Raw genomic sequence first — 25,305 nt, forward strand, 5'->3', positions numbered from 1 at the left:
GTGAAATAGATGAAAGGGATTAAGAGTACACTTATCATGGGGTGCCTGGGTGGCTCAGTCCGGTGAGAGTCCGACTTCAGCTCAGGTCATGGTCTTGCAGTTTGTGAATTCGAGCCCCGCATAGGGCTCTGTGTTAACAAACAGCTCAGAGCCTGGAGCCTGCTTCAGATTCTGTATCTCTCTCTCTCCCCCTCCCCTGCTCATGCTCCACCTCTCTCTGTCTCTCAAAAATAAATAAATGTTAAAAAAAAAAATAAATAAAATTTAAAAGAGTACACTTATCATGATGAGCACTGATAAGGATGTATGGAAGTGTTGAATCACTCTGTTGTACACCTGAAACTAATATAACACTGTATGCTAACTCTACTGGAATTAAAATAAAACCTTAATAAAAAACCATGTAATCCCAAAATTAAAATATTAGCTACAAATATTAAAATGATTTTGTACATGACTTGTGCTACAACTTTGATTTGTTTATAAGTGGTCCTATAATGCATATATCATATTCAAAGAATTACATATACATATATGTTTGTACATTTATGTATCTATTTTGATTCATTTATATTCGCACACTAGTTACTATTATTATCATTATTATTCAATATATCCCTGCTTTAAGAACTTAACACTGTACAGCACATGCATCCTCCTTGAATCCAAAGAAAAAAGAGAAGAGTAATTTCCTAACAAGAGAGAGAACAGAATATAAGAATGCAATTCTTATAGCAACACAGACATTTCTTGACATCAGGAAAAGGGAAAAGGTCAGAATTAAAAAATTATTGTACGTATCTTGTCACGGTGAGGTCTGTTAGCTTCTACATCAACCTGAGGATTTTCTTCTGAGTCAGCTGCATGACATTGGGCGTATATTGTTCTAGGTTCAGTTTTACATCCAGTGATCTTTCTTGGTGTTCGTCTGATGTGTGTGTGTGTGTGTGTGTGTGTGTGTGTGAGAGAGAGAGAGAGAGAGAGAGAGAGAAAGAGACAGAGACAAAGGCAGAGACAGAGATGGAGACAGAGGGACGGAGACAGACCACGGTAATGTTTGTACATATGTGCGTGTGAGTCCGATGGTGGTTGTGGGGTGCAGCATATGGTGAGTATAGAAGAACATTGTTCTCCTAACAGTCAACCTTATTGTTAGGTTCTTTTTCTCAGTTTGGTAAAGCATTACTCATTTCCAATAGATGATGATTCAAAGGATGAGGAGCCTCTTTCTTTGTAAGGTCATTCCATTATAGGACCTGAATGTTGTCACGAGTGATTCTGCACTTTACTCATGGGGAAGGGTTAGTAAAATGTGCCTGTCTCATCCTAAACATCTTTCTTCCTCATCTCAGGAAAGAGACAAGACACCATCTTTTTAAAAAAATTTTTTAATGTTTATTTATTATTGAGAGACAGAGAGAGACAGGGCATGAGCTTGGGAGGGACAGAGACAGGGGGAGACACAGAATCTGAAGGAGGCTCCAGGCTCTCAGCTGTTAGCACAGAGCCTGACGCGGGGCTCAAACTCACAAACCCAGCAAGATCATGACCTGAGCCGAAGTCAGACGCTTAACCGACTGAGCCACCCAGGCACCACGAGACAAGACACCATCTTGGCACAGTGACCATTTATCTAAAAATCTTCATCAAGGTTTTCTACCTAGTAAGACCTCTATTTTCCCTAGTAATCTGCATTTTTTTTAAATCTGGGTGTAAGAGATGCATATGTTAAATTATAAAGAGGATACCCAGAGAAAGACATGGGTATAGAGATGGCTAGATACAGCATTTGATGGTTAGATTCTATTTTGCATTTAATTGGGGGATGGGCTAGATGGGTGATGGGCATTAAGGAGGGCACTTGTGATGAGCACTGGGTGTTGTATGTAAATGATGAGTCACTGAATTCTACTCCTGAAACCAATATTGCCTTATATGTTGGCTAGCTAAAATGTACATTACAAAAAAACACTAATTAGAAAAAAATAATTGGGGCTTCTGTTGCCTTTTTGGTCATTTTACAGTCTTTTCCTTTAATTTTCTACAGAGAGAAAGGTAAAGACTGAAATAACTAGTAAACTTTTCTCAATCTCTGTGTATGGAAATGAAAGCAGATACACTTGGAGAGCTGGGGACACTTCATGGCACAGAGTAAAGAGAAAGGGGCAGAGAAAGTTAGTGTCTTCCTCTCTCAGACGTAACATGAATAGTGTTGAGAGCAGGAGGAAAAGACAAATCTGATGTGGATTTAACAAACATATGAAATTTACATAATTCAATCATTCAAGTGACTCTATGGTGGAGATTCTCTTATACACCCCATTTTTCAGGAGGAAATAACAATGCAGAGATACTATGTAACTTACCTGAAGCTGCAGGGGGCAAAGACAGAATTTGAAAGCTCTGTCTGACACCTGAGCTTATTTTCTTAACTCTTCCCGATGAACTATTCTTACCCTTATATTTCCTTCCTCATTATGAGGTAGCATTTCTCCAGCACAGATGCTCAAACATTAGCATCATTACTCACTTCTAGGTCATTCTCATGTGATCAACCAGCAATCAGTATTCAGCTTACTTTACCTTCCATTCTGAAGGTCATCTCTTTCTTCGCTGTCCCTAATAAGACTCCGTCCATTAAAGCCACCATAACCTCTTGGATGACCACACACTTTTTGGGATTACCGTCTTTCTCCCAAAGAGTACTTATCTTCCTCAAAGCTACCAGTATGATTTCCATATAATGACAATTTGAATACAATACTGTCTTTCTAAAAATCCCCAATGCTTGCCCCCGTCTACAGAATAAAGGTCAGCTTCCTTGGCCTGACATATAGGTCTGTATGATTTCCATGAATTTCCCTTTAAGTCTCATGCTTCACTCTTTGTCTTGTGTGTTACAAATCACTTACAAACCACATGAAGTTCACCATCAAGTTATTTTCTCCATTTGCACAGAAAGCTATTTATTTCACTTGGCTTAATGCTATTTGCTTTAAAATGTGCTTAGGAAGAGTTATTTGACCATAGAACCACTCACCTTTAGAAACTACACTTTCTTTGTGTTTTCCATAAATGTCTTTTTCACTGGACTAACATATGGCAGTTTAGTTCTATTTTCCCTTGGAAAATATTTTTCCCTTGGAAAAAATTCCCTTGGAATATATTTTCCTTAAAATCAAATTACGTGGCAATCATTGTCTTTACTCAAATGAAGATGAAGTATGGAGAAAGCCATTCCATCCCAAAATCAACAGCTAGGCAAAATATAGACCAAATGTATTCTTCAGCTATAAGTACAAGGGATTTAAATAAATAAACTTTCTAAAATTAAATATTTCAAAATCATTGGTGCATTCTTTGTGTCAATGCCTCCCTAGACTGTCATAATACCCATGTCTTTCAGTTATGTCACTGTTAAGATAGAATTAAATAAAAGTATTTTTTTCCCTAGAATCTTTCTCAAAGCTTCTTTGACATCTTTGTTTCTCAGGGAGTAAATCAAAGGATTCAGCATGGGAGTGACTAGGGTGTAACATAATGAGGCCACTTTACTCAGCTCAGGAAATCTATCAGGGATGAAATACATAAAAATCACAGCACCATACAGCACACTCACGACTCCCAGGTGAGAGCTGCAAGTGGAAAACGCTTTCTTACGTCCCTCAGTGGATCTTATCTTTAAAACCGTGGACACAATATACATATAGGACACAATAATGACAATTATGGTAGGCAAAATAATAATGCTGCATAAGAAAAAAGAAACCACCTTAAGAAAGTAGATATCAGAACAAGAAATCCTTTGAAGTGGACGGTAATCACAGTAAAAGTGGTCGATGGCTCGGGAACCACAAAAGGACAAAGTAAATGTCACGCTGGTCAAAAGAATTGAGCTAAAGCAGCCACAAATATAGGAACCAGCCACCAACTGTGTGCAGAGATGTGCTGTCATCTGGACAGAGTAGAGGAGTGGGTTGCAGATAGCAATGAAGCGGTCATAGGCCATGGCTGCCAGGAGAAATCCCTCTGCCACAATGAAGAGGGCAAAGAGAAAGAGCTGGGTCACACAACCTGCAAAGGAGATGGACTTGCTCTCAGACCAGAAGTTGATCATGGCTTTGGGTGCAATAACAGACGAATAGAAGAGATCAATGAAGGACAGGTTGCCCAGGAAGAAATACATCGGTGTGTTCAGCCGAGGATCGGTCATAATAATGGTCATCATCCCAACATTCCCTAGAAGGATCATGGCATACACAAGCAGAAAGATCAGGAAGAGGAGAATGTGGAGCTCAGAGCAGACCCTGAAGCCTACCAGGATGAAGTCAGTCACTTCCGAGTGATTGTTTGTTCCCCTGTCACTCATGGCAGAAACCTGCTGAAAGGCACAAGGAAGAACAAACAAATGAAATCTGGGCTTTGTTTCTAGTAACACAAACACTTTCTTAAGTGTAGACTAAATTAGTTATATCTTAATTAAATATTGCATATAAAACCATGTTAACGTCATAAGGAATCAGGAATTTGAACTATATAATACAAAGTCCATAAGACTGTTATTCTATTAAGCAGTGAAAGAAGTTAAAGGTTATTGTATTTTAGATCATAATTTTGCTGAGTATTTACCAAGGAAGTAATTTAATATATTGTCCAATGTTTGTCACGTTTTGAGTTTCTATTCCTAATGTATTTATCGTTAAATAATTATCTTTACCTAAAATAAGAATATAATCTAAAATACAAAGAATACATATAATCTGTATGATAGTGCCATAGCCATCATGATTGCCTATCAGTGTCTGAATCATTAAAAACAGTAACAAACATATTTAGAAATATTTTTGCCTTCTTTTACCTCTATTTGAATTCCATTATTACTGTGCCAACTCTGAAAATAGAATAAAAAGTGATTAGTTATCGGTATGTTAAAATTAATAACATCAAAGCAATCAGTAAGCCTAGATAGCATTTCTAAAGCTCTTTCCAAATCTCAGGTCAAGGATATTCTTCCCAAACAAATGCATTTTATTGCCTCATTGTATATATTTTATTTCCATTAGTAGTTCTGTGATTTCATATATTACATATTAGCCATTTTCTTTGAAGCAGAGAAAGAAGCTGATAAACATTCCAATCTTCACATGACAATGAATAACTTTTTATCAAAGCTGCATCAATTCAAGGGCTCTCACTCTTCAGTCAGGGCCAACGGCCTTAAGGAATATATATATGAAGGAGAGTTCCTTTCTTGTATTCTATTATGCCTTATGTATCTTAATATAAGGACAACGGGATAACCGTGGATATTTAAGGACCATAACAACCTTGGGTCTCCAGAGTCCATGATCACTCAGTAAAATATCAATAGTACTTACTTTACTTCTGATACCTTTCTTCAGGAGTTTTCCACATTGAGGTTTTGCTCATCCTCTGTGATGGATTCCATTGGGAGAGGAGCAATCATAAAGTCAATTATGGGGACAGAAGTGCAGGCTCAAGGGCTGTTGTCCATGAGGACTGCAGTAACCTCAGACATAAGCAAATAATCTAATAATAGCCCAAACATAAGGACCTTTCCTTCTCTGGTTGCGTGTATCCTTTGAGGGCTTTCTCTGGACTTTATTTTCTTCATTGATAAGGAAAAATGTTCTGATAATTATCCTAGCATACTTATTGATAAACATAAAAAAACAGATTTAAATGTTTGTGATATATAAGTTTAAAACAAATGAATATATTAAATCATCATAAGTTGTATTTGCTATGCTTTAAAAAAAAGGTAGAAATTAACTCCACATAATGATTTACCTGTATTTCCTGATGTCAATGTATTTCATGATATGACAAATGCCCTCGAAGTCACAAAATCAGATAAAGTTTTGCTAATCTAAGCTTTCTTATGTGTAAATACTAAATAGTTTGAAAATATAGTGGAAGGAATGATAATATTAAAAAAATATTTTTTAAATTCTTAGTAAGAATATATATAAAAGATAATGATCTGTATTAAAAATTCCTTAATAATCATGTGTGACTAAAGAGTACAATAAAACCAGAGACATAATACTCTATTTAATGTAACTAATATTGTTTGGATGCCATTTTCCCTGAATATTTCCATAAGTTAATTATAATTCTATTTTTAGAAAATTTCTTTTTTATTTAAAAATTATTTCTAGAATTATCTGGAACTTTTTTAGTGTGTAGATAGCAAACATATGGGCCCAGAGCTCTTCCATACTATAACGTTGTATTAGTAGAAGTTTTGTAAGTGTAGGAGAAGTAAACAGTTTAAGTATTTTAAACAGGAAATGATTAATTAAGGTGAATTGAGGCCTGTGAAACTTGGAAAGACTGGAGGAACTTCTGGGTGACACTCTTATAATGACCCTAAGAGCACATAGTAAAATTCACAAAGATAGGCTACCATTAGAGACACAATTTTAAAAATGCATAACCTTAACTGTGGTCCAGGGACCAGATAAATGAAAACAAAAAGATGTCACTGCTTCCTCATCCATTAAAATAGCTTCACTAGGAAGTTGGGGTCTCAATACTGCTTGGAAAATAGCCCACATGTATTCACAACCTTTCTAAGATGAAATTTCCTTGGTAGAAAATGTCAAACGGACCAGAAAGTTGATCCTCAGCTCACTTTACCCTTTCCAATTCTGAGTGTGTGTGGACCTCATCGATAGAACAAAATCTGTACCAAGAACTATAGTAACAGGAGATATTTGAACTCTCCAACATCTCCAACTAGAAAGCACACAGGGTAGAGTTTGACTATCTAATCTATAAAATGTACAAGCATCCAATTCCTTAAACTTCCCACAATGGCATTAGCAATAAAAACATGCTAGTGCTCAAAATACATAAGAACACTTACTGTCATTCACTATTGTGATGGGACATAAAGAAACCCTCCACAGATTCAACGATTGAAATCATACAGGGTATGTTCTTTGATGATGCTCAGGTTAATATAGAAATAAATAATAATTAGGTAATTAGCTAAAACTCAATGGATCAAAAACAAATCAAGTTAAATTTTGACTTTGAACTAAATAGTACAGTTTGCTATGTCTAAGCTTCTGCAATACAGGAAAAGAAGTACTTAAAGAGATATATGAAAAACACTGTAAGTAGGTACTATAAGCAAGAAAAGCAGGAACAACTAGATTAATCTTCTATTTTAACATAGTGAAATAGAAAACAAGTCAAAACAAAAAAAATGAAAGTAAATAATGCAGATAAAAATTCATGAAATAGAAAAAATAAGGATAATATAGGATATTCACATGGCTTAACATTTTTTTCTACTGGCTATTTTTGTATGTTTTATTAAGTTTTTAATTTTAATTTTGGTATAGTGAACATACATGTCATATTAGTCACAGGTGTATAATATAGTGATTCTTCAATTGTATACTTTATTCAATGCTTATCATGATAAGTGTACTCTTTAATCCCCTTCTTTTATTTCCCCCATCTCCCCAGTCACCTCTCCTCCTCCCGTCTGGTAACCATCAGTTTGTTCTCTATGGTTAAGAGTTGATTTCTTTGTTTCTCTCTCTCTGTGTCTTTGCCTCCTTTTTCCTTTGCTATTTAGTTTTGTTCCTTAAATTCCACATATAACTGAAATCATATGGTATTTGTCTTTCTCTAAGTTATCTCGCTTAACATTATATTCTCTAGCTCCATCTATGTTGTTGCAAATGGCAAGATTTCATTCTTTTTTATGGCTGGATAATATTCCATTGTATATTTAGACCACATATTCTCTTCCATTCATTTATCGATGGACACTTGGGCCACTTCCATAATTTGGCTATTGGCAATAATGCTGCAATAGACACAAGGGTGTGTGTACCCCTTTGAATCAGCGTTTTTGTATTTTTGGGGTAAATACCCAGTAGTGTGCGTGCCAGATCACAGGGTAGTTCTGTTTTTAACTTTTTGAGGAAACTCCATACTGTTTTCCATAGTGGCTGCACCAGTTTGCATTCCCACCAACAGTGCATGAAGTTTCCTTCATGGAGAACTGCATCCTCACTCGCGCTTGTTTCTTGTTTTTGATTTTAGCCATTCTGACAGGTGTGAGATGATCACATGGCTTAACATTGATTCTCAGAAAGACCAGTAAGATGTATAAAACCCTAACCAATATAACAATGGAAAAACAGCAACATCAAATCACAAGTATCAGGAATGAAAAGGGGATAGCACTATAGACAGGTACTCCTGATATTTAAAATATATACACAATTCATCCCTGAACAACATGGACTTGAACTGCATGGGTCCACTTCAACACAGATCTTTTTCAATAAATACAGTATAGTGCTGTAAATGTATTGTCCCTTCCTTATGATTTTCTTAATAACATTTTCTCTTCTCTAGCTTACTTAATTGTAAGAAAACAGCATAAAATACATATAACACACAAAATATATGTTAGTCAACTGTTTATGTTATCAGTAAGTCTTATGGTTGTCAGTAAGATATTAGCAGTTTCAACTTTAGGGAGTCAAGAATTATATGCAGATTTCTGGCTACATGGGAGTTCTATGCTCCCAACCTCTGCTCAGGGATTCAACTGTATAATAAACAATATTTTTACCAAAAATTAATTTTTTAAATAAAAAAATTTAAATAGATCAAATGATGTATAAAGGAGAAACATAGATTTTAAAATATTTACTAAAGAAATTAAATTTTTATTAATAATCTTCAAGTGAAAAATGACTCTTTTGTAATTGGCTTCACTATTATTATTAATGTTCAAGAGAAGGAGGGGAAAGTGTGTGATGGGCATTGAGGAGGGCACCTGTTGGGATGAGCACTAGGTGTTGTATGGAAACCAATTTGACAATAAATTTCATATTAAATATATTTTTAAAATAAAAAATAAAAATAAATAAATAAATAAAAGAAACAAGACAATTCTTACAAACCCAAGAGTGATCATAAAGGCAATATTTCCAACCTATATTTATGAGTCTGTCATGAGTCTTATATAGAAACTAATATAAAAATTATAGGTAAGTCAGTCTCATAAATTTCACTTCAAAAGTTTTAAACAGAATATAAACAAATAAAATATGTCAATATATAAAGAATAGTAAACTCTCACTGAAATGTGTGCTTACACTACAAATGTAAATGTCATTTAATGTTTAAAAATAATGAATTTAAGATGTTTCCACATCTAGTCATGTAAGAACCATTCCCACAAGATTTGCCTTCTGTGACAAAAAACTAAATTCTGGAAAAAAACATATGAACAACTATTTTCAGAGATTGTACAATAGGCAGTGAATTACTATAATTCTTGACAAAGAGGAAACAAATCAGGAGGGAAAGATTTTAAACTTGAATACATAACAATAGAAACAAACCAAACTTAAGATTGAGTTAAAAAGGAGGGGGATCTGGGTGGCTTAGTCAGTTGACATCACTGGAGAAACAGTTGGGAAAATCACAGCTTACGGGCACAGGCCTAAAATATTGAGGTATAACCATAATATTACAGAACACTACCCCTTGCCACAACTACCACCACACAATATATAACATAATACAGTGTATTATAGCTGTAGAGCCCTTTTCTCTCTGAGAAAGAATACTTATAAGAGTTCAGAGTCAAGAGACAAGACAAAAGCAAAGACGTTAGAAGATACTACTTTTCCAGAAGTACCTAGAGCTTCAGCAACACAGCAAATATTAAACACATCCTAAAAAGATTATCCTAGCAAATTTTCATAAATCTTCACACTAATGGCCTATTTACATCAGTTTCTATTGTCTAATACAAGGTGTTCTGCTTTCAACAACAACAAAAAAAATTACTATGTGTAACAAAAGGAAGAAAAAGCCCAAAGCAAGTAACAGAATCAGATGGTGGACATATCTAACAGGGAACTGAAAATAATGATGATTAATACAGTAAGGGCTCTAAAGGAAAAAGTAGCATGCAATAACAGATGACTAATATAAGTGGACAAAGAGAAAATGTAAGAAAGAATCAAAAGAAATGCTAGATATCAAAAACATTGTAACTGAAATGAAGAATGCCTTTGATAGGCACACTAGTAGACTGAACAAGTTAGAGGAAGGAATCAGTGATTCCTGAAGACTGCTCAATAGAAACTTACCAAGCTTAAATGCAAAGAAAAAAAGAGAAAAACTTAACAGAGCATGGCATCCAAGAATTATGTGACAATCTGAAAAAGTGTAACAAATACTTAATTGGAATACTGGGAGGAGAAAAGGGAAATGAGAAAAAGGAACATCTGAAGAAATAATGGCAGTAGAACTTTTCAAAGTTAGTGACAGAAACCAAAACACAGATATAGAAGATTAGAGAACATCAAACAGGATACATACCTAAAAAATCACAACTATCCATTTTCAAAATACAGAGGGGCGCCTGGGTGGCGCAGTCGGTTAAGCATCCGACTTCAGCCAGGTCACGATCTCGCGGTCTGTGAGTTCGAGCCCCGCGTCAGGCTCTGGGCTGATGGCTCGGAGCCTGGAGCCTGTTTCCGATTCTGTGTCTCCCTCTCTCTCTGCCCCTCCCCCATTCATGCTCTGTCTCTCTCTGTCCCAAAAATAAATAAAAAACGTTGAAAAAAAATTTAAAAAAAAAAAAAAAAAAATACAGAAAAAAATGAAACCTTGAAATAATCCAGATGGAGAAAAATCACAGCCATCTCGGGAGGGGGGTGTTTGTTTATTTATTTTTTTGTACGGTCGGGGGGGGGGGTTGGGAATAAGGAAATTCACAGCTATTTTTCTATCCCCATAAGTTTTGATGTGTGAAATAATCAGAATGATGTTTTACTACATAATCATGCATCTTCAACAGATCCATCCACACTTTTGTCTTATTTTATTTTTTTAAAGGGGGGGAGCAGAGGAGTAGAGGGAGGGGGAGAGAGAGAGAGAGAGAGAGAGAGAGAGAGAGAGAGAGAGAGAGAATCCTAAGCAGGTTCCATGCTCAACATGAAGCCTGACGCCGGGCTTGATCCCACAACCCTGCAACCACAACCTGAGCCAAACCAAGAATCTGATGCTCAACCTACTGAGCCACCCAAGTGATCCTATACATCCACACTTTTAAAAGAAAATGTAAAAGGAGTGCATTTTGTATGGTGAGCAGTGGTGGTGGCTCATTGGATTTTGATATATATGAACACACATACAAAGCTCTTTTGGGAAAAATGTTGGGCATACACCTTGTGGATAAGTCCATTTTTTTTATTGATTCCTTTAAATTCAGATGATCAAACAGGCAGAAGGCATTGTAGAATAAGTCACACACAAAAGTAGTAATGGGAACTGTATACAACACATTGCCTTACAAGTGTAGTGAGCTGTTTCAAAAAATAAATAAATAAACAAAATATGGAACAATGGCAACACCAAATGCTGGTGAGAATATGAAGCAACAGTAATTCTCATTCATTGCTGGTAGAAATATGAAATGGGACAGCCACTTTGAAAGAAAATTTGGCGATTTCTTACAAAATTAAATACTCTTATAATATGGTCAGCAAAGGAGTCAACCCAAAGGAGTTGAAAATTTAGGTCTACACAATGTCTGCCCACAAATGTTTATAGCAGCTATATTCACAATTGTTAAAATTTAGGAAACTACGAAGATGTCCTTCAGCAAGTCCATAGATAAATCAACTTTGGTACATCTAGACAATAAAACATTATTAGGAATATTGGAGGACAGGAAGAAAAAATTTAAGAAGGAACAGATAAAAATGGAAGAAAAAAGAAAATATACGGAAAATAACTATCATCCAACACACTCAAAAAATAAAAAATGGGGGAGGAAAGAAAGAGAGAAAAGAAAGGAGAATAAGAGAAAAGAAATTTTAAAAGAAAACAAACAAGAAACAGAGGAAAATAAAGGAAAAGCTACTTCCAAAAAATCACGAATCCAGAAGAAAGTTTGAAAGATTGCCGGCAAGTTTGATATCTTAAAACACACACACATGCACACACAAGGTTAACTTAAAAAATAAATATAAAACTGTTCAATAAAGAAGTTAACTTAAAAAATAAATATAAAACTGTTCAATAAAGAGCAATCTAATCATGGTAATAATACTAAAAAGTAAAGGGAAATAAGAAAAAATTTAAAGCTTGATTATAAAAGAAAGTTATAGAAAGATATCAACTAAAATAGAATCAAAAGTCAGATGAATAATGCAAATGATGCAAATGACATTGCATCATTTCAAATCTGTGATTAACAGAATACACATAAAGAAGTTTCCCCCAAACTCAGAATATTTTTAAATGGCAGGAAATAATTTAATAGATGAGGACAAAAAACAATGGAAAGTTTAAAATGTGGAAGCATAGTATACCACAGTTAGAGAAAATAAGCAATGGAAAGGAAGAAAAAACACAGATAACTACTGAGAAGAATAAAGTCAATAAGCAAAATATAATTATAAAAACAGATAATAGATTATGGGTATATAATAGAAAAATGATAAATACATGACAGATAAATAGGCAAAAATATACATAGAAAAATCTTATGTTAAACTATGATGAACAATATGCAATAGTTATTAAAAACAAAAAACTAAAGACAAAAATCAGATTGAATTAAAAAAGGTAATTAAAATGAACTATCAATAACCTATCCAGTTTAAATATAAAAAGCATTACCTTATAAATAGCAAACATGACTTACTGTGTTACATTAACAAAACCATGAAACTCTTCAAGAAAATTTCTGAGTAAGTATATTAATGAAGGATGATTAACATGATTCTATAGTTAAATAAACATATTTATTTATTTATTTATTTATTTATTTGACAAATATAATTGAGCACCATTTGGTAGCATATAGAGAGTGCCCTAGGCTTTGGGAATAACATGTTGAAAAAATTAAAGCCCCTATTTTCACTGAACTTACATTCCATGTGTGAACAGATAATTTTAGAAAATGTCTAAATTCAAATACTAAACTAACAAAACTTTTTTCACTTTTTAGGTATTGGTAGAACCTCTTCACATGGACTTTGAAAACAGCAGAGAAGGATGGAATACTTGCTAGGGTTTGATACCAGAAGCAACTGATTATTAGTGATATTGGCCATGCACAATTATGGAACTGAATGGGGAAAAAAGCTTATAAATATATGTTTCTTGCCTCTGTTTCTGGTGGCCCCCTAAAGTTGTTGTAGAAATAGAGTAGGCATTTCAGAAGAAAGCCAGATGTGAGACAGGGGAAATTTTACTTTTATTTTATGTATTTTTTTATTAAAATAATTTTTAATAGGAAATTTATTGTCAAATTGGTTTCCATACAACACCCAGTGCTCATCCCAACAGGTGTCCTCCTCAATGCCCATCACCCACTTTCCCTTCCCTCCCACCCCCCTTCAACCCTCAGTTTATTCTCAGTTTTTAAGAGTCTCTTATTATTTGCCTCCTTCCCTCTCTGTAACATTTTTTTTCCCCTTCTCCCCCATGGTCTTCTGTTAAGTTTCTCAGGATCCACCTAAGAGTGAGAACAAATGGTATCTGTCTTTCTCTGTATGACTTATTTCACTTAGCATAACACTCTCCAGTTCCATCCACATTGCTATAAAAGGCCATATTTCATTCTTTCTCATTGCTACGTAGTATTCCATTGTGTATATAAATCACAATTTCTTTATCCATTCATCAGTTGATGGACATTTAGGCTTTCCATAATTTGGCTATTGTTGAAAGTGCTGCTATAAACATTGGGGTACAAGTGCCCCTATGCATCAGCACTCCTGTATCCCTTGGGTAGATTCCTAGAAGTGCTATTTCTGGGTCATAGGGTAGCTCTATTTTTAATTTTTTGAGGAACCTCCACACTGTTTTCCAGAATGGCTGCACCAGTTTGCATTCCCACCAACAGTGCAAAAGGGTTCCCATCTCTCCACAGCCTCTCCAACATCTATAGTCTCCTGATTTGTTCATTTCAAAGATGACAGATTTCTGCAGAAGCAATGTGGACTAGAGACATTAAAATTCCAGAAAGAAAAGAAACTTTCACAGAAGGAACTAATGTCTACTCACTGGGATCATTTGCTACATCCAACTTTTGGTCAAATATGAGAATTTGGGCTTAACCTTGGTAGAGGACCACTTTTGTGGGTCAAACAAATCAAAAACACTTTGGGAAGTCCAGTATAATTGGAACGAAAAATTGAGAACCTCAAACAGAGGGCTAATTTTACTACTACAGACCTGTGCCAGCCTCTAAAGCTGTCTGGTATTTAAGACTAATGAGTTAAACTAATCCAGCAGTTTCTTCCTCAAGATATTTGCCAAATTTTGAAGATGAATAGAGCAGGAGTCCTAAACAGCTGATATTTATGTTTCTGATATATATGTATGCAAATTCTGTGTGCCAAAAGGCATTCATCCCACTTCAAAGCATTAATTAGAATCTTTGGAGAGCCACACACTAGATATAAGAGTGACCCAGAAATAGGTTGGATCTATCTACATAAATCCAGCTTCAATTCAACATAATTCCTGTTTGGATTAAGTCAGTCAGCCTCACCTCTATCTTCATATTAAAGGAAATAGTAACTTATCAGAAACATACAAGAATTCTTTAAAACAATGTTTGGCATTCAACATGAATAAATAATCAAGTAAAAATATAGAGTTATAAGACCAATAAAAAACAATATGAGAAGTAATAAATGATATAGATATAATTAGGATATTAAGATCATATGTTTATTATTGATGGTATGTTCAAGGAAATAGAAATTAATAAAATGATTAAAATATGGAAATTTCAATAGATATTTGAAATCTATATAAAAGAATCAATCAGTTTAGCAGAATTAAACAATAAAACATCTAAATGTAAGAATGTAGTAAATCATTTTAATAACATTTGAAGGCTGGCAACATAAATTGGAAGACAGGTAAATAATAAATGCCCAAAATAAAAAAAAAGAAAAGAAAAATATGGTGGGTAAGGTACATGTGGGGCACAGCCAATAGTTCTAATATACATGTAAGTTAGCATCGCAGAAGTATAAGAGAGAGAATATAAGGCAGAAGTAATATTCAAAGCAAATACTGCAAAGAATTTTCTAAAATGCTATAACATCAACCCACAGACTCAATCAAGAAGCTCAGGGAAATCCACTCAGTGAAGACACTCAGTGGTCTCTTCATTAAAACTTACTGAAATTGGGGGCGCGTGGGCGGCTCAGTGGGTTAAACCTCCGACTTCAGCTCAGGTCATGATCTTACACTTAGGGAGCTGGAGCCCCGCGTTGGACTCTGTGCTGACAGCTCAGAGCCTGGAGCCTGCTTCGGATTCTGTGTCTCCTCTGTCTCCCTGCCCCTCTCCCATTCATGCTTTGTCACTCTCTCTCTCTCTCAAAAATAAATAAACATTTAAAAAAATCCTTTTGTTTATAAAGGAAAAGAAGCTTTTTGAAATTTAATGCAGGTTGGGGCGCCTGGGTGGCTCAGTCGGTTAAGCGTCCGACTTCGGCTCAGGTCGTGATCTCATGGTCCGTGGGTTCGAGCCCCGCGTCGGGCTCTGTGCTGACGGCTCAGAGCCTGGAGCCTGTTTCAGATTCTGTGTCTCCCTCTCTCTGTGACCCTCCCCCTTTCATGCTCTGTCTCTCTCTGTCTCAAAAATAATAAATGTTAAAAAAAAATTAAAAAAAAAAAGAAATTTAATGCAGGCAAAATCATTATGAATTCAAAACCCTTGGTAATGAGTTTTTGTGTCTCTCCAGTCAGTAACTAAATATACTTTTCTCAAGTCTGGGCCATTGCCAAAGGGAAAATAGAATAGGTAATGGAGGCAGGATATATAAATACCATGTACGGTAGCTGCTTCTGCTATTCCTCGCTATTTCTTTCTTCTCCATACTGATTACAATCAGGAAAGGAAAAGGCAAGTATCACCAGGGAGAATTCCACACAAGGAACTTGCTATTTAGGTTGTAAAGGGAGCAAGACAAGAGGCAAAAACAAGCAAACAAAAGAACACTGAGGTAATGCAGAGATAATAACTACCCTTTCAGGGATGTGGTTTAAATAAAAGGAAATGTATGGCTCCTGAGGCTAGGTCACAAAAAACATTGCTGCTTCTGCCTGGCCCTTGGATTGCTTCTTCTGGGGAATGAGGTGGATTCCCAGACCTCAGGTACTCAGAGCAGCCACTGCCTGGGGTTGTGCTTCTTACTTATGAGGGTGTGATGTAGGGATGCTTTGGTTTCTGGGAACTCAGAGGAGAAACCTGAGGACAGGGCGCTTCCTACACCTGCTTATGCATCTGAAGGCCACCATGTATCTGGTTCTGAAAAACCCTGGAGCCAATTGCTTTTGGGAGGTCAACTTCCGCTGCTAGGGCCATCAGACAGACACCAAGACCAAATACTGGAAAAAATAAATCTGATTGTTTTCTCCCACTTTCTACTTTTTCTGCAGTGCCTCTTATTGTCAGTGTCTATCAGGAAACCTGACAGCAAAGGAGACTGGGTGGTGTAGTTTTTCAGCATCGATCCCCAATATCACAGAGCGAAGTATTAAGTGGAGTTGAAAATTGTCATTAAAAATTAGCGTATTTTCCTGTCTGACACTTAGTATACTTTTATTTCCTTATATTCAAGATTATAAATATGTCTACTTGACTACTTGGGACCATGAAATATAAGTAGAAAAGCTATGCTACTTACAAGTGGGAGTATATAGTAGCCTCTACATTGTATTGCACCTTAACTTCCTCCTGATTGTTACTGATCATATCCTTTTTTTAAGTTTATTTATTTCTTTTGAGAGAGAGAGAGACAGAGCTCATGAGCAGGGGAGGGGCAGAGAGAGAGGGAGAGAGAATTCCAAGCAGGATCTTCACTGGCAGCATGGAGACTGACATGGGCCTCGATCTCATGAATCTTGAGATCCAACCTGAGCCAAAATCAATAGACAGACGTCAACTAACTGAACCACCTAGGCGCCCCACTACTGATGTTATCTCAAATGATATTCACTCGGATCCCAGAAAGCGCATCTTGTGGGGCAGAGTCTTTAGCCAACCTGCATTTGACATGTGTTGGGAAGGAGAAATAATTAAGGTTTAACCACTGAACTTTTGATGTTGTTTGTTAATGAAGCACACCACAGATAATCATCAATAGTATAGCAATGATGGCCTTATGAACAACTGAAGAAAAGAAGCACAGTGGTAATTATTCATGTTTTCCTTGTTCTGTTACCTGTTTACATTCTTCCAACTATTTTATACCAAAAAAAAGACAATGATGACTTTAAACGAGGTAATTAAACATATTTTTGCAAGGCATCAAAGAGAGACTTTCCACTGAACTACAAGGGGAATGAATGTCACCCAAAGAAAAATAAAACGGATGACAATGTTCCCTTCCCTTGGTAAAGAGATTGAATCTGCTTTTGATCAAAATATAGGGGCTTTACATTAGGCAAGAGTATGCTGTTCTCCCTAAAGTTGCTCTTTAGGAGCAACTTATAAGTGAGGAAATGTTTTATTGATTTAAGAATTAAAGGAAGAGTCTATGCTAGTTAGCACACATTTGCTAATTGACTTTTTTAAATCTAGCTGAAGTGACAAAGGAAATAAATGCTTTTTCATGTCTAGTTTCTTTCCGAAAAATCATGTTCCCCAAATAAAAAATCCTTCCACACACCTTCTAAAAACAATAACTTAAAAAGCAAGTGTATGTATCATTACCCAGGGCTCAAGCCCTCAATGTAATTAGAAGACTAGAATAATCATCTCTAAATCCACACGAAAACAAGGAGTAATGGTAGGAACTTTGTGAGGTGTAGGAAAGTTAGTTGGACTCTGAGATGTGACAAAAAAATTTTTAATGAAAAACAAATACAAACTCATAATGTTAATGAGAGTTTACCATAGAAGGAATATCATTCACTAAATGGAAAAATAATAACTTTTGTGTATCAGATGGCCAATAACTAGGGAGTCCAAAGGAAAAATATTGGAAAGCTTTCAGGATCTGAACCAGATTCCTTAAAAAGACATCATTTATGAACAGAAGGAAGACCTTGTATAATAGTTTTCCATGCTGCATAACAAATTACCACAATTTTAACACCTTAAAACACAAATTATCTCACAATTTCTTAACTGAGAAACCTGGGCACTGTCTAGCTGGGAGTTCTGCAAAGCTACAATCAAGCCATCATGAAGCCTGAATCATGATCTGAAGGTTTGACTGGGGGTAGGTCCACTTCAAAATTGTTGGCAGAATCACATTTTTAATGGCTATCAAATTCCTGGTGGCTTATTTATAACAATGGAGAGAGAGACTCCACAGCAAGTTTGTTAGCAAGAGTTTTATAGCACATAACATAATCATGAGAGCAATATCACATCATCTTTGTCATATTGTATTGACTGGAAGCAAGTTATGGAGTCTGCCTAGCCTTGTGGAGATGAGATTGTACGAGAACATGGACAGCAAGAATTAGGAATCATGGAGACTCCTTTAAACTCTACCTGCCATATCTTGGAAAGGAAATATTTTCCTGGAAACTGCGTGGAGAATTCTTTTAAATGGCCCAAATCGTGCTAAACATGACATTACAAAATATTAGAAAAAAGAGGAAAATGTACTATGTTTTGGCTGGAAAAATTCTGGCCTTTATTTAAAGTTCTATTAAAATAAGTTAACCAGCCTAAGCCACCAGCATTCCCCCCTGCCCCACTCCCATAGATTCATCTGTTACAGCAAGTTCAGGAAAGGGCAAATATATCATTCTGAAGACAAAAAGAATTTAACACAGCATGCGTAAAAAAATACTGTAAGAAAAAGACCAACATGTGAATTAACTAATTCAGTAACTGGAAACAAGTTATCAGATCCCAAACGGACTGGTAGGAAAAATTAGAGAAATAAAAAAAAAAAACAGTACATAAAGTCTGCTTGCCTTATTTTCTAATGTGGAAGAAGCAATAGGTAAGGAGGTTTCCAGATAACCAGGTTCATGAGTTTTATTTTTATAAATCAGTCTTACAATCTGGACTGTATCTGGATGATGTGCCTATCTACTAACTCTACCTTACCTAAAATAGGTACTCAGTATGTTTTTTATTAACAAATGAAACGCTTGAATAGCACATTTTATATCCTTGTGGCCCTTTTCTCTTGCTATTTTCTGCCTCTTTGCAAGTTTACATGAAATTGGACTATAGTGCCTTGACAGACATTTATCTCGGGTTAAAATAAAATAACATTGATAATATGAAACCCAAAATAATTCTAAGACTTTTTTTCCCTTACTATTGTTCTATACATTATGCACCTTTCTGATGTTTAATTTAAAAAAAAAAAAACCGTTTGCCAAGAATACTTAATTAAAATTATTCATCTAAACTTTAGGGTACACTTGTCAGGAACATCTCTCTCCAGAGACATTTTAATTGTTTTCCTGCAAGAATTCCCTGTGATACTTAGGGAAAAAAAAGAAAAAAAAAAAACAGATAAAACCGGGCAATTTGTTTTGGCAACAATAGTTAGAAAACCAAATTTTCCTACTGGAAGGTTAAGGAAAAATAAAATAAAATAAAAAATTACAACCAATCTTTACAAAAGTTACTAGGAACTAGGTCTAATATTATATTAGTAGTCTTCCTAGCATCTAAGGTTAGGACATTGTTATTTTTATAGAAATTTTGGAAAACAAGGGATACTAAATGTGTGGTCTTGGATTGTGCAATTTAAGATAGTTCCTTACAATGTGGAGAAACAGAAACCCTCTTGCACTGTTGGTGGGAATGCAAACTGGTGCAGCCACTCTGGAAAACAGTGTGGACGTTCCTCAAAAAATTAAAAATAGGCCTACCCTATGACCCAGCAGTAGCACTGCTAGGAATTTACCCAAGGGATACAGGAGGGCTGATGCATAGGGGCACTTGTACCCCAGTGTTTATAGCAGCACTCTCAACAGTAGCCAGGTTATGGAAAGAGCCTAAATGTCCATCAACTGATGAATGGATAAAGAAATTGTGGTTTATATACACAATGGAGTACTACGTGGCAATGAGAAAGAATGAAATATGGCCCTTTGTAGCAACGTGGACGGAACCGGAGAATATTATGCTAAGTGAAATAAGCCATACAGAGAAAGACAGATACCATATGGTTTCACTCTTATGTGGATCCTGAGAAACTTAACAGAAGACCATGGGGGAGGGGAAGGAAAAAAAAGAGAGAGAGAGAGGTTAGAGTGGGAGAGAGCCAAAGCATAAGACACTCTTAAAAAATGAGAACAAACTGAGGGCTGATGGGGGGTGGGAGGGAGGAGTGGGTGGGTGATAGGTATTGAAGAGGGCATCTTTTGGGATGAGCACTGGGTGTTGTATGGAAACCAATTTGACAATAAATTTCATATATTTTTAAAAAGTAAAATAAAAAAATAAAAATAAAATTAAAAAAAGATAGTTCCTTACATTTCAAGGATTTTCTGTCTCACAAATTTTTACTCATTCTTATGCAGCTCACCTCTTTTCTATGGCTGATAATTCTTGATTCTCACTCATGGTTTGAACCTCTCCTTATAAACGAAGAGCTTTACTTAATTAACCAGCAAAATACACAACTTTCTCCCCTCTATTTGCTTATTTCACTGTAACCACTGCCCTCATCCCACATTTTTCTTTCTCTTTTACTTTTCATTCATTTTGAGAGTCTTACCCAGAAAGTTTGGTCTCTAGTTCTGCTGTGTAGCCAGGTAGAAACTTAGGGCAGGAGCCCATTTGGCTGTTGACCTCTCCCTTCTCCACCCCTCTAGCTTTACTCCTAAACAATGAGTTAGTGCCAGACACTGCTACCCAATTAAAAATTTTGCATACCACTTGAATCTCAGCCTTTCAGATTAAACATAGATTGTCTACATGAAACAGTCCATAGAGCTTTTTCCACTGTGTGACCAACTGTTTCCTGGATTGCAACATGCAGGACCTCTCCCCAGTGGTTAGGCTAGGCTTTGGAAAAGGGCATCAGACCAAAGACTTGCAGCTGAGGGACCTCATAGGCCAGAAGGAAAGAATGAACTGCACATGCTTGGGTGCAAATCTATAGTCTTCCAGGAGGCCCAATGCCTTAGGACAACAATATGGACTTCTTCTGGTATAGAAGTCTGAGGCCCAACCAAACCTCTGCCAAGCTCCAAAGCCACAGCAACCCAAAGATGCCCAGTGATGGCAGACCTCCATGCCAGTAGATCATTTGACCACAGGAACAGTAAGCAAATATCTTGCTAGAGGGTTTTTTGGAGTAATAATGAGTGATGCCACTCTCATTTTCACCCATTGATTCCTGGACCCATAAATCCTGGCTCTAGAAGAAAACAGTAGCATTCATTGGATGCTGACTCAGAGCATATACAGCTTTCTGGAGAACTTTGTCCCAGCCCTGCAAGGTATTGTCACCTAGCTTGTGATAGAACTAGGTCTTCAAAAAGCCATTCCACCATGGAATGCTTTAGGGTGGTAAGAAACATAGTAATACCAGAAAATTCCATTAGTGTGGGCATATTGCTATACTCCCTTTGTTATGAAGAGAGTTCATTGATCAAAACTGTACATACAAAGCTGTATGTAAGACCATGGTAGAGGACAACACATTCTCTTTCTCCATGAATGGCAGTGTGAGCAGAAGCATTGCATTCAGGGAAGGTAAATTCATATGTAGATTGTCTATTCTAGTAAGACAAAACTCTGCCCCTTCAACAATGGAAGCAGCGCAGTGTAATCAACCAGCCACCAGGTAGCTAGTTGGATGATCACCCCGGGAAACAGACAATTTTGGGAACTCAGTCTTAGTCTCTGTTTCTGGTATACTGGGCTGCTGGTACCTTGGTGAATGCAAATCCATGCTGCTGAGATTCTGCATAACCTCCATCCCTGCTACTATGGCCACTTTGTTCCTGAGCTCTCTGAGCAATGATGGGAAAGGCTGGGAAAATACGATGACTGGTATCCACAGAATGGGCTAACCTATCCACTTAATTATTAAAATCTTCTGCTGAGGTCATCCTTTGGTGAGCATTCACATGGAACACAAATATCCTCACATATTTTTTCCCTCAAGTAAGGTCTATCTATATGCTTTCCTGCAAAATTTCCTAGTCACAAATTTTCCAATCATGTAACTTCCAAGTGCCTTACCATTAAATGAAACCATTGGACATAGTCCATGAATATGTATAGAATTTCATGCCTGGTCATTTCTCCTTCTAAGCAAAGTGAACAAACAGATGCACTGTTTGAAGTTCTGCCCACTAAGAAGGTTTTGCTTCACCACTGTCCTTCAGGAATGTCCCAGGAAGGGGCTGTAGAACTACAGCCATCCACTTTCAGGTGGTTCCTGCATATCATGTAGAAACATCTATAAAGCAGGCCCAAGACTTCTTTTCCTCTGTCATTTAATCACAGAGAACTCCCCATGAAGCCAGAGGTACAGGCTGGGAGAGGAGGGCAGTGTAGCCTGAATGGGGAGCATGGGTGTTTGGCCGCTTCTTCAGGTTACTTTCTTGTGCCTTCAGGGCCCGCTTGAACCTGAACACATACATACCACTTTCATTTGATGATGGAGAGATGCTGTCCACACCAACTATATGGCTTCTTGAATTAGACAAACACCCAGTTCATGATTGCCAGCTGAGATTGCATGGTAACTTTGGGGCTTTATTGTCAAATGTTTAGTCTCCACTGAGGTCTAGTAACAGACCAAGAGCTATTTCTCTAATGGAAAGTAATTATCTGCAGAATACGGCAGGGCTTTTCCTCAAAATCCTAAAGACCTATGCTGTGACTCATCTATAGGGACCCACCAAAGGCTCCAAGCAGAATCTCTAGCTGCCATGACCTTTTAAGCATCACTGGATCTGCTGGATCGTGTGATCCCACAAGCAGTCTGCACCTGTTTCCCAACCTTCTCCTGTTTCTGGCCCCACCCAAAACTAGCAGCTTTTCAGGTCACTCCATAAATGGGCCAGTGTAACAAACTTAAATGAGGACTAAGCTGTCTCCAAAATTCCAAAAGGCCCACTAAATGTTGTGCCTTATTTTTGGCTTTAAGAGAGGCCAGAGGCAGGGCCCCTGGGTAGCTCAGTCATTTAAGCATCGGACTTTAGATTTTGGCTCAGATCATGATCTCACAGTTTGCGAGTTTGAACCCCACATCAGGCCTTGCACTGACAGGACAGAGTCTGCTTGGGATTCTCTCTCTCTCTCTCTCTCTCTCTCTGAAAAATAAATAAACTTAAAATTAAAGAAAGAAGGGCCGGATGCAGCAACTTATCTTTCACTTAGAAGAGATATCTTGATATGCCCCAGAACCTAGAAATTTCACTGAGATAGAAAGCCTCTGAATTTTAGCTGGATTTATTTCCCAACCTCTGCTATGCAAATGTTTTACCAATAAGTCTGGAGTAGTTGTTACTTCTTTCTCACTACATCCAATCAGTTTAATGTGATCAATGTAATGGATCAGTGTGATATCTCATGGAAGGGAAAGGTAATCAAGATGCCTACAAACGAAATTATGACAAGGGGTTGGAATTGATGTACCCTTGAGGTAGGACAGAGTATTAAACCTGTATTGCTGGCCTTTCTAGCTGAAAGCAGACTGTTCCCTTGATCTTTACTAAGAGGTATTGAGAAAAAGCACTTGACCTACTTAGACATTTTTTAAAATAAGCTTACCACATGATCCAGGCTCTGTTGTTTAGCTCTTCTGGTATATTAAGTCCAAGGGAGCTTCAACTTTTTATGGGAGATCAATATTCCTGATGAAGCCAAATAATAAACCCCAATGAGATTTCAAATAAAAAGAACCTTACATTTTGAAGCTAAGTTTTGTCTTCCTCAAAAATCAAATACTATTTTAGAAAATGTCTGGTTTTCAAAAAGTTCTAGTGGAGGCTGACTGTCTGCTCATAATGCAATAGACGACCCTAGAACCTGAGCTGCTCACCTAAATTGGGCATTTTAAACTGAATCATAAAGTGGGCATTTCCAGTACTCCAATTCACACATTTTATTAGTGGAACTGGAAAACTAACAGAGCCTGAAATCATAAGCAATTTCTGTTAACAGGTTAATCACTCTCCCAACATACCTGCTTCTGTCACATGGGTGGCCCATTAACACATGTCTGTGGCTTCTTCGAGAGTTTTCTATGAAAAATTGGCTAAAAAAAAAAAATCAGGATTGCCTTCCAGAGGCCTTGTCTTCTCAAGTACCTTCTCAAGTACCTTGTCTACTCAAAAGAAATAGCTTCGTAAAATGGAACCAACTGTTGAATTGATTTTTCAGCAGAGAAACAAATCATTGTAAGACTAGCAAGCTATTCATCATTATGCAATTATTTTCTCTGATTATATGACCAGCACATAATGTTGTTCACTGACAACCAGAATATACTGTTTTGACGAAGGAGTCAAGATATGGGTGGTATCTCTCATTCATACTTGAAGACCCATTTAAAAATATCAGATTCCTATATTTAGGGCTCTAATATCTGTCGGCTTAGAGATTTTAGTACCCACTGGAGGAATACTCCTACCGAGAGACATAATACATTTCAGTCCAACTTAAAAGTAACAATTAACATGCATATTAAACTTAGATTCCAAATGCCACTAGACCAAAAAAGTGGATTATGGAGTAGATTGAGATTATTAACTCTGAGTATCAAGGGAAATAGGTTGCTATAAAGTGAAGAAAAATTTTGAATTTTTAAAGGTGATTTAAGCTACCTTCTTTTATTATTCTTATATATAATATAGCACCAATATATATAGTACCATGTGTCTTCTTTTCACTTCTCTTTCTACATATGGTATTTAATTTACTATTTATTCCACAGATGGCCATATGTCCAGGTAGTTGCCTAAAGCAATTAGAGAGGAACTAATAGCTATCATCCAAAAATTCTGACTTGATTTTGAATGTAAGAAGTCACAAGGTATTTTTCTCTTTTTAGGAAAATTTGGAGGTTTTTTATTTTGATTTTCTTTTTTGTCAGTCCCAAGAATAATTGCTGGGTGTCAGAAACAGAAATATGTGTTTCAGACTGGGCATGTCACAGTTGGCTTTGAAAGTGCTGGACTATGGGGCACCTGGGTGGCTCAGTCGGTTAAGTGACCGACTTCCGCTCAGGTCATGATCTCGCGGTCCCTGAGTTTGAGCCCAGCGTCGGGCTCTGTGCTGACAGCTCAGAGCCTGGAGTCGTGTCTCCCTCT

The 25,305-nt window shown here is 36.6% G+C and overlaps 1 protein-coding gene across 1 annotated transcript; it reads right to left on the reverse strand.

Annotated features, from left to right (window-relative positions):
- Positions 1 to 3,406: 3,406 nt before the first annotated feature.
- LOC131483841 (olfactory receptor 9K2-like) lies at positions 3,407 to 4,399 on the reverse strand. Its single transcript, XM_058682226.1, has one exon. It carries the CDS (start codon positions 4,367 to 4,369, stop codon positions 3,407 to 3,409), a length of 963 nt encoding a protein of 320 aa, XP_058538209.1. The 5' UTR covers positions 4,370 to 4,399.
- Between the last annotated feature and the right edge of the window lie 20,906 nt (positions 4,400 to 25,305).

The sequence above is a fragment of the Neofelis nebulosa genome, chromosome 8, assembly GCF_028018385.1.
Source record: "Neofelis nebulosa isolate mNeoNeb1 chromosome 8, mNeoNeb1.pri, whole genome shotgun sequence".
NCBI lineage: Eukaryota > Metazoa > Chordata > Mammalia > Carnivora > Felidae > Neofelis > Neofelis nebulosa.

Excerpts from the sequence above, each read along its gene's own strand:
- LOC131483841 (XM_058682226.1), bottom strand. The coding sequence starts at position 4,369 with ATGAGTGACAGGGGAACAAACAATCACTCGGAAGTGACTGACTTCATC.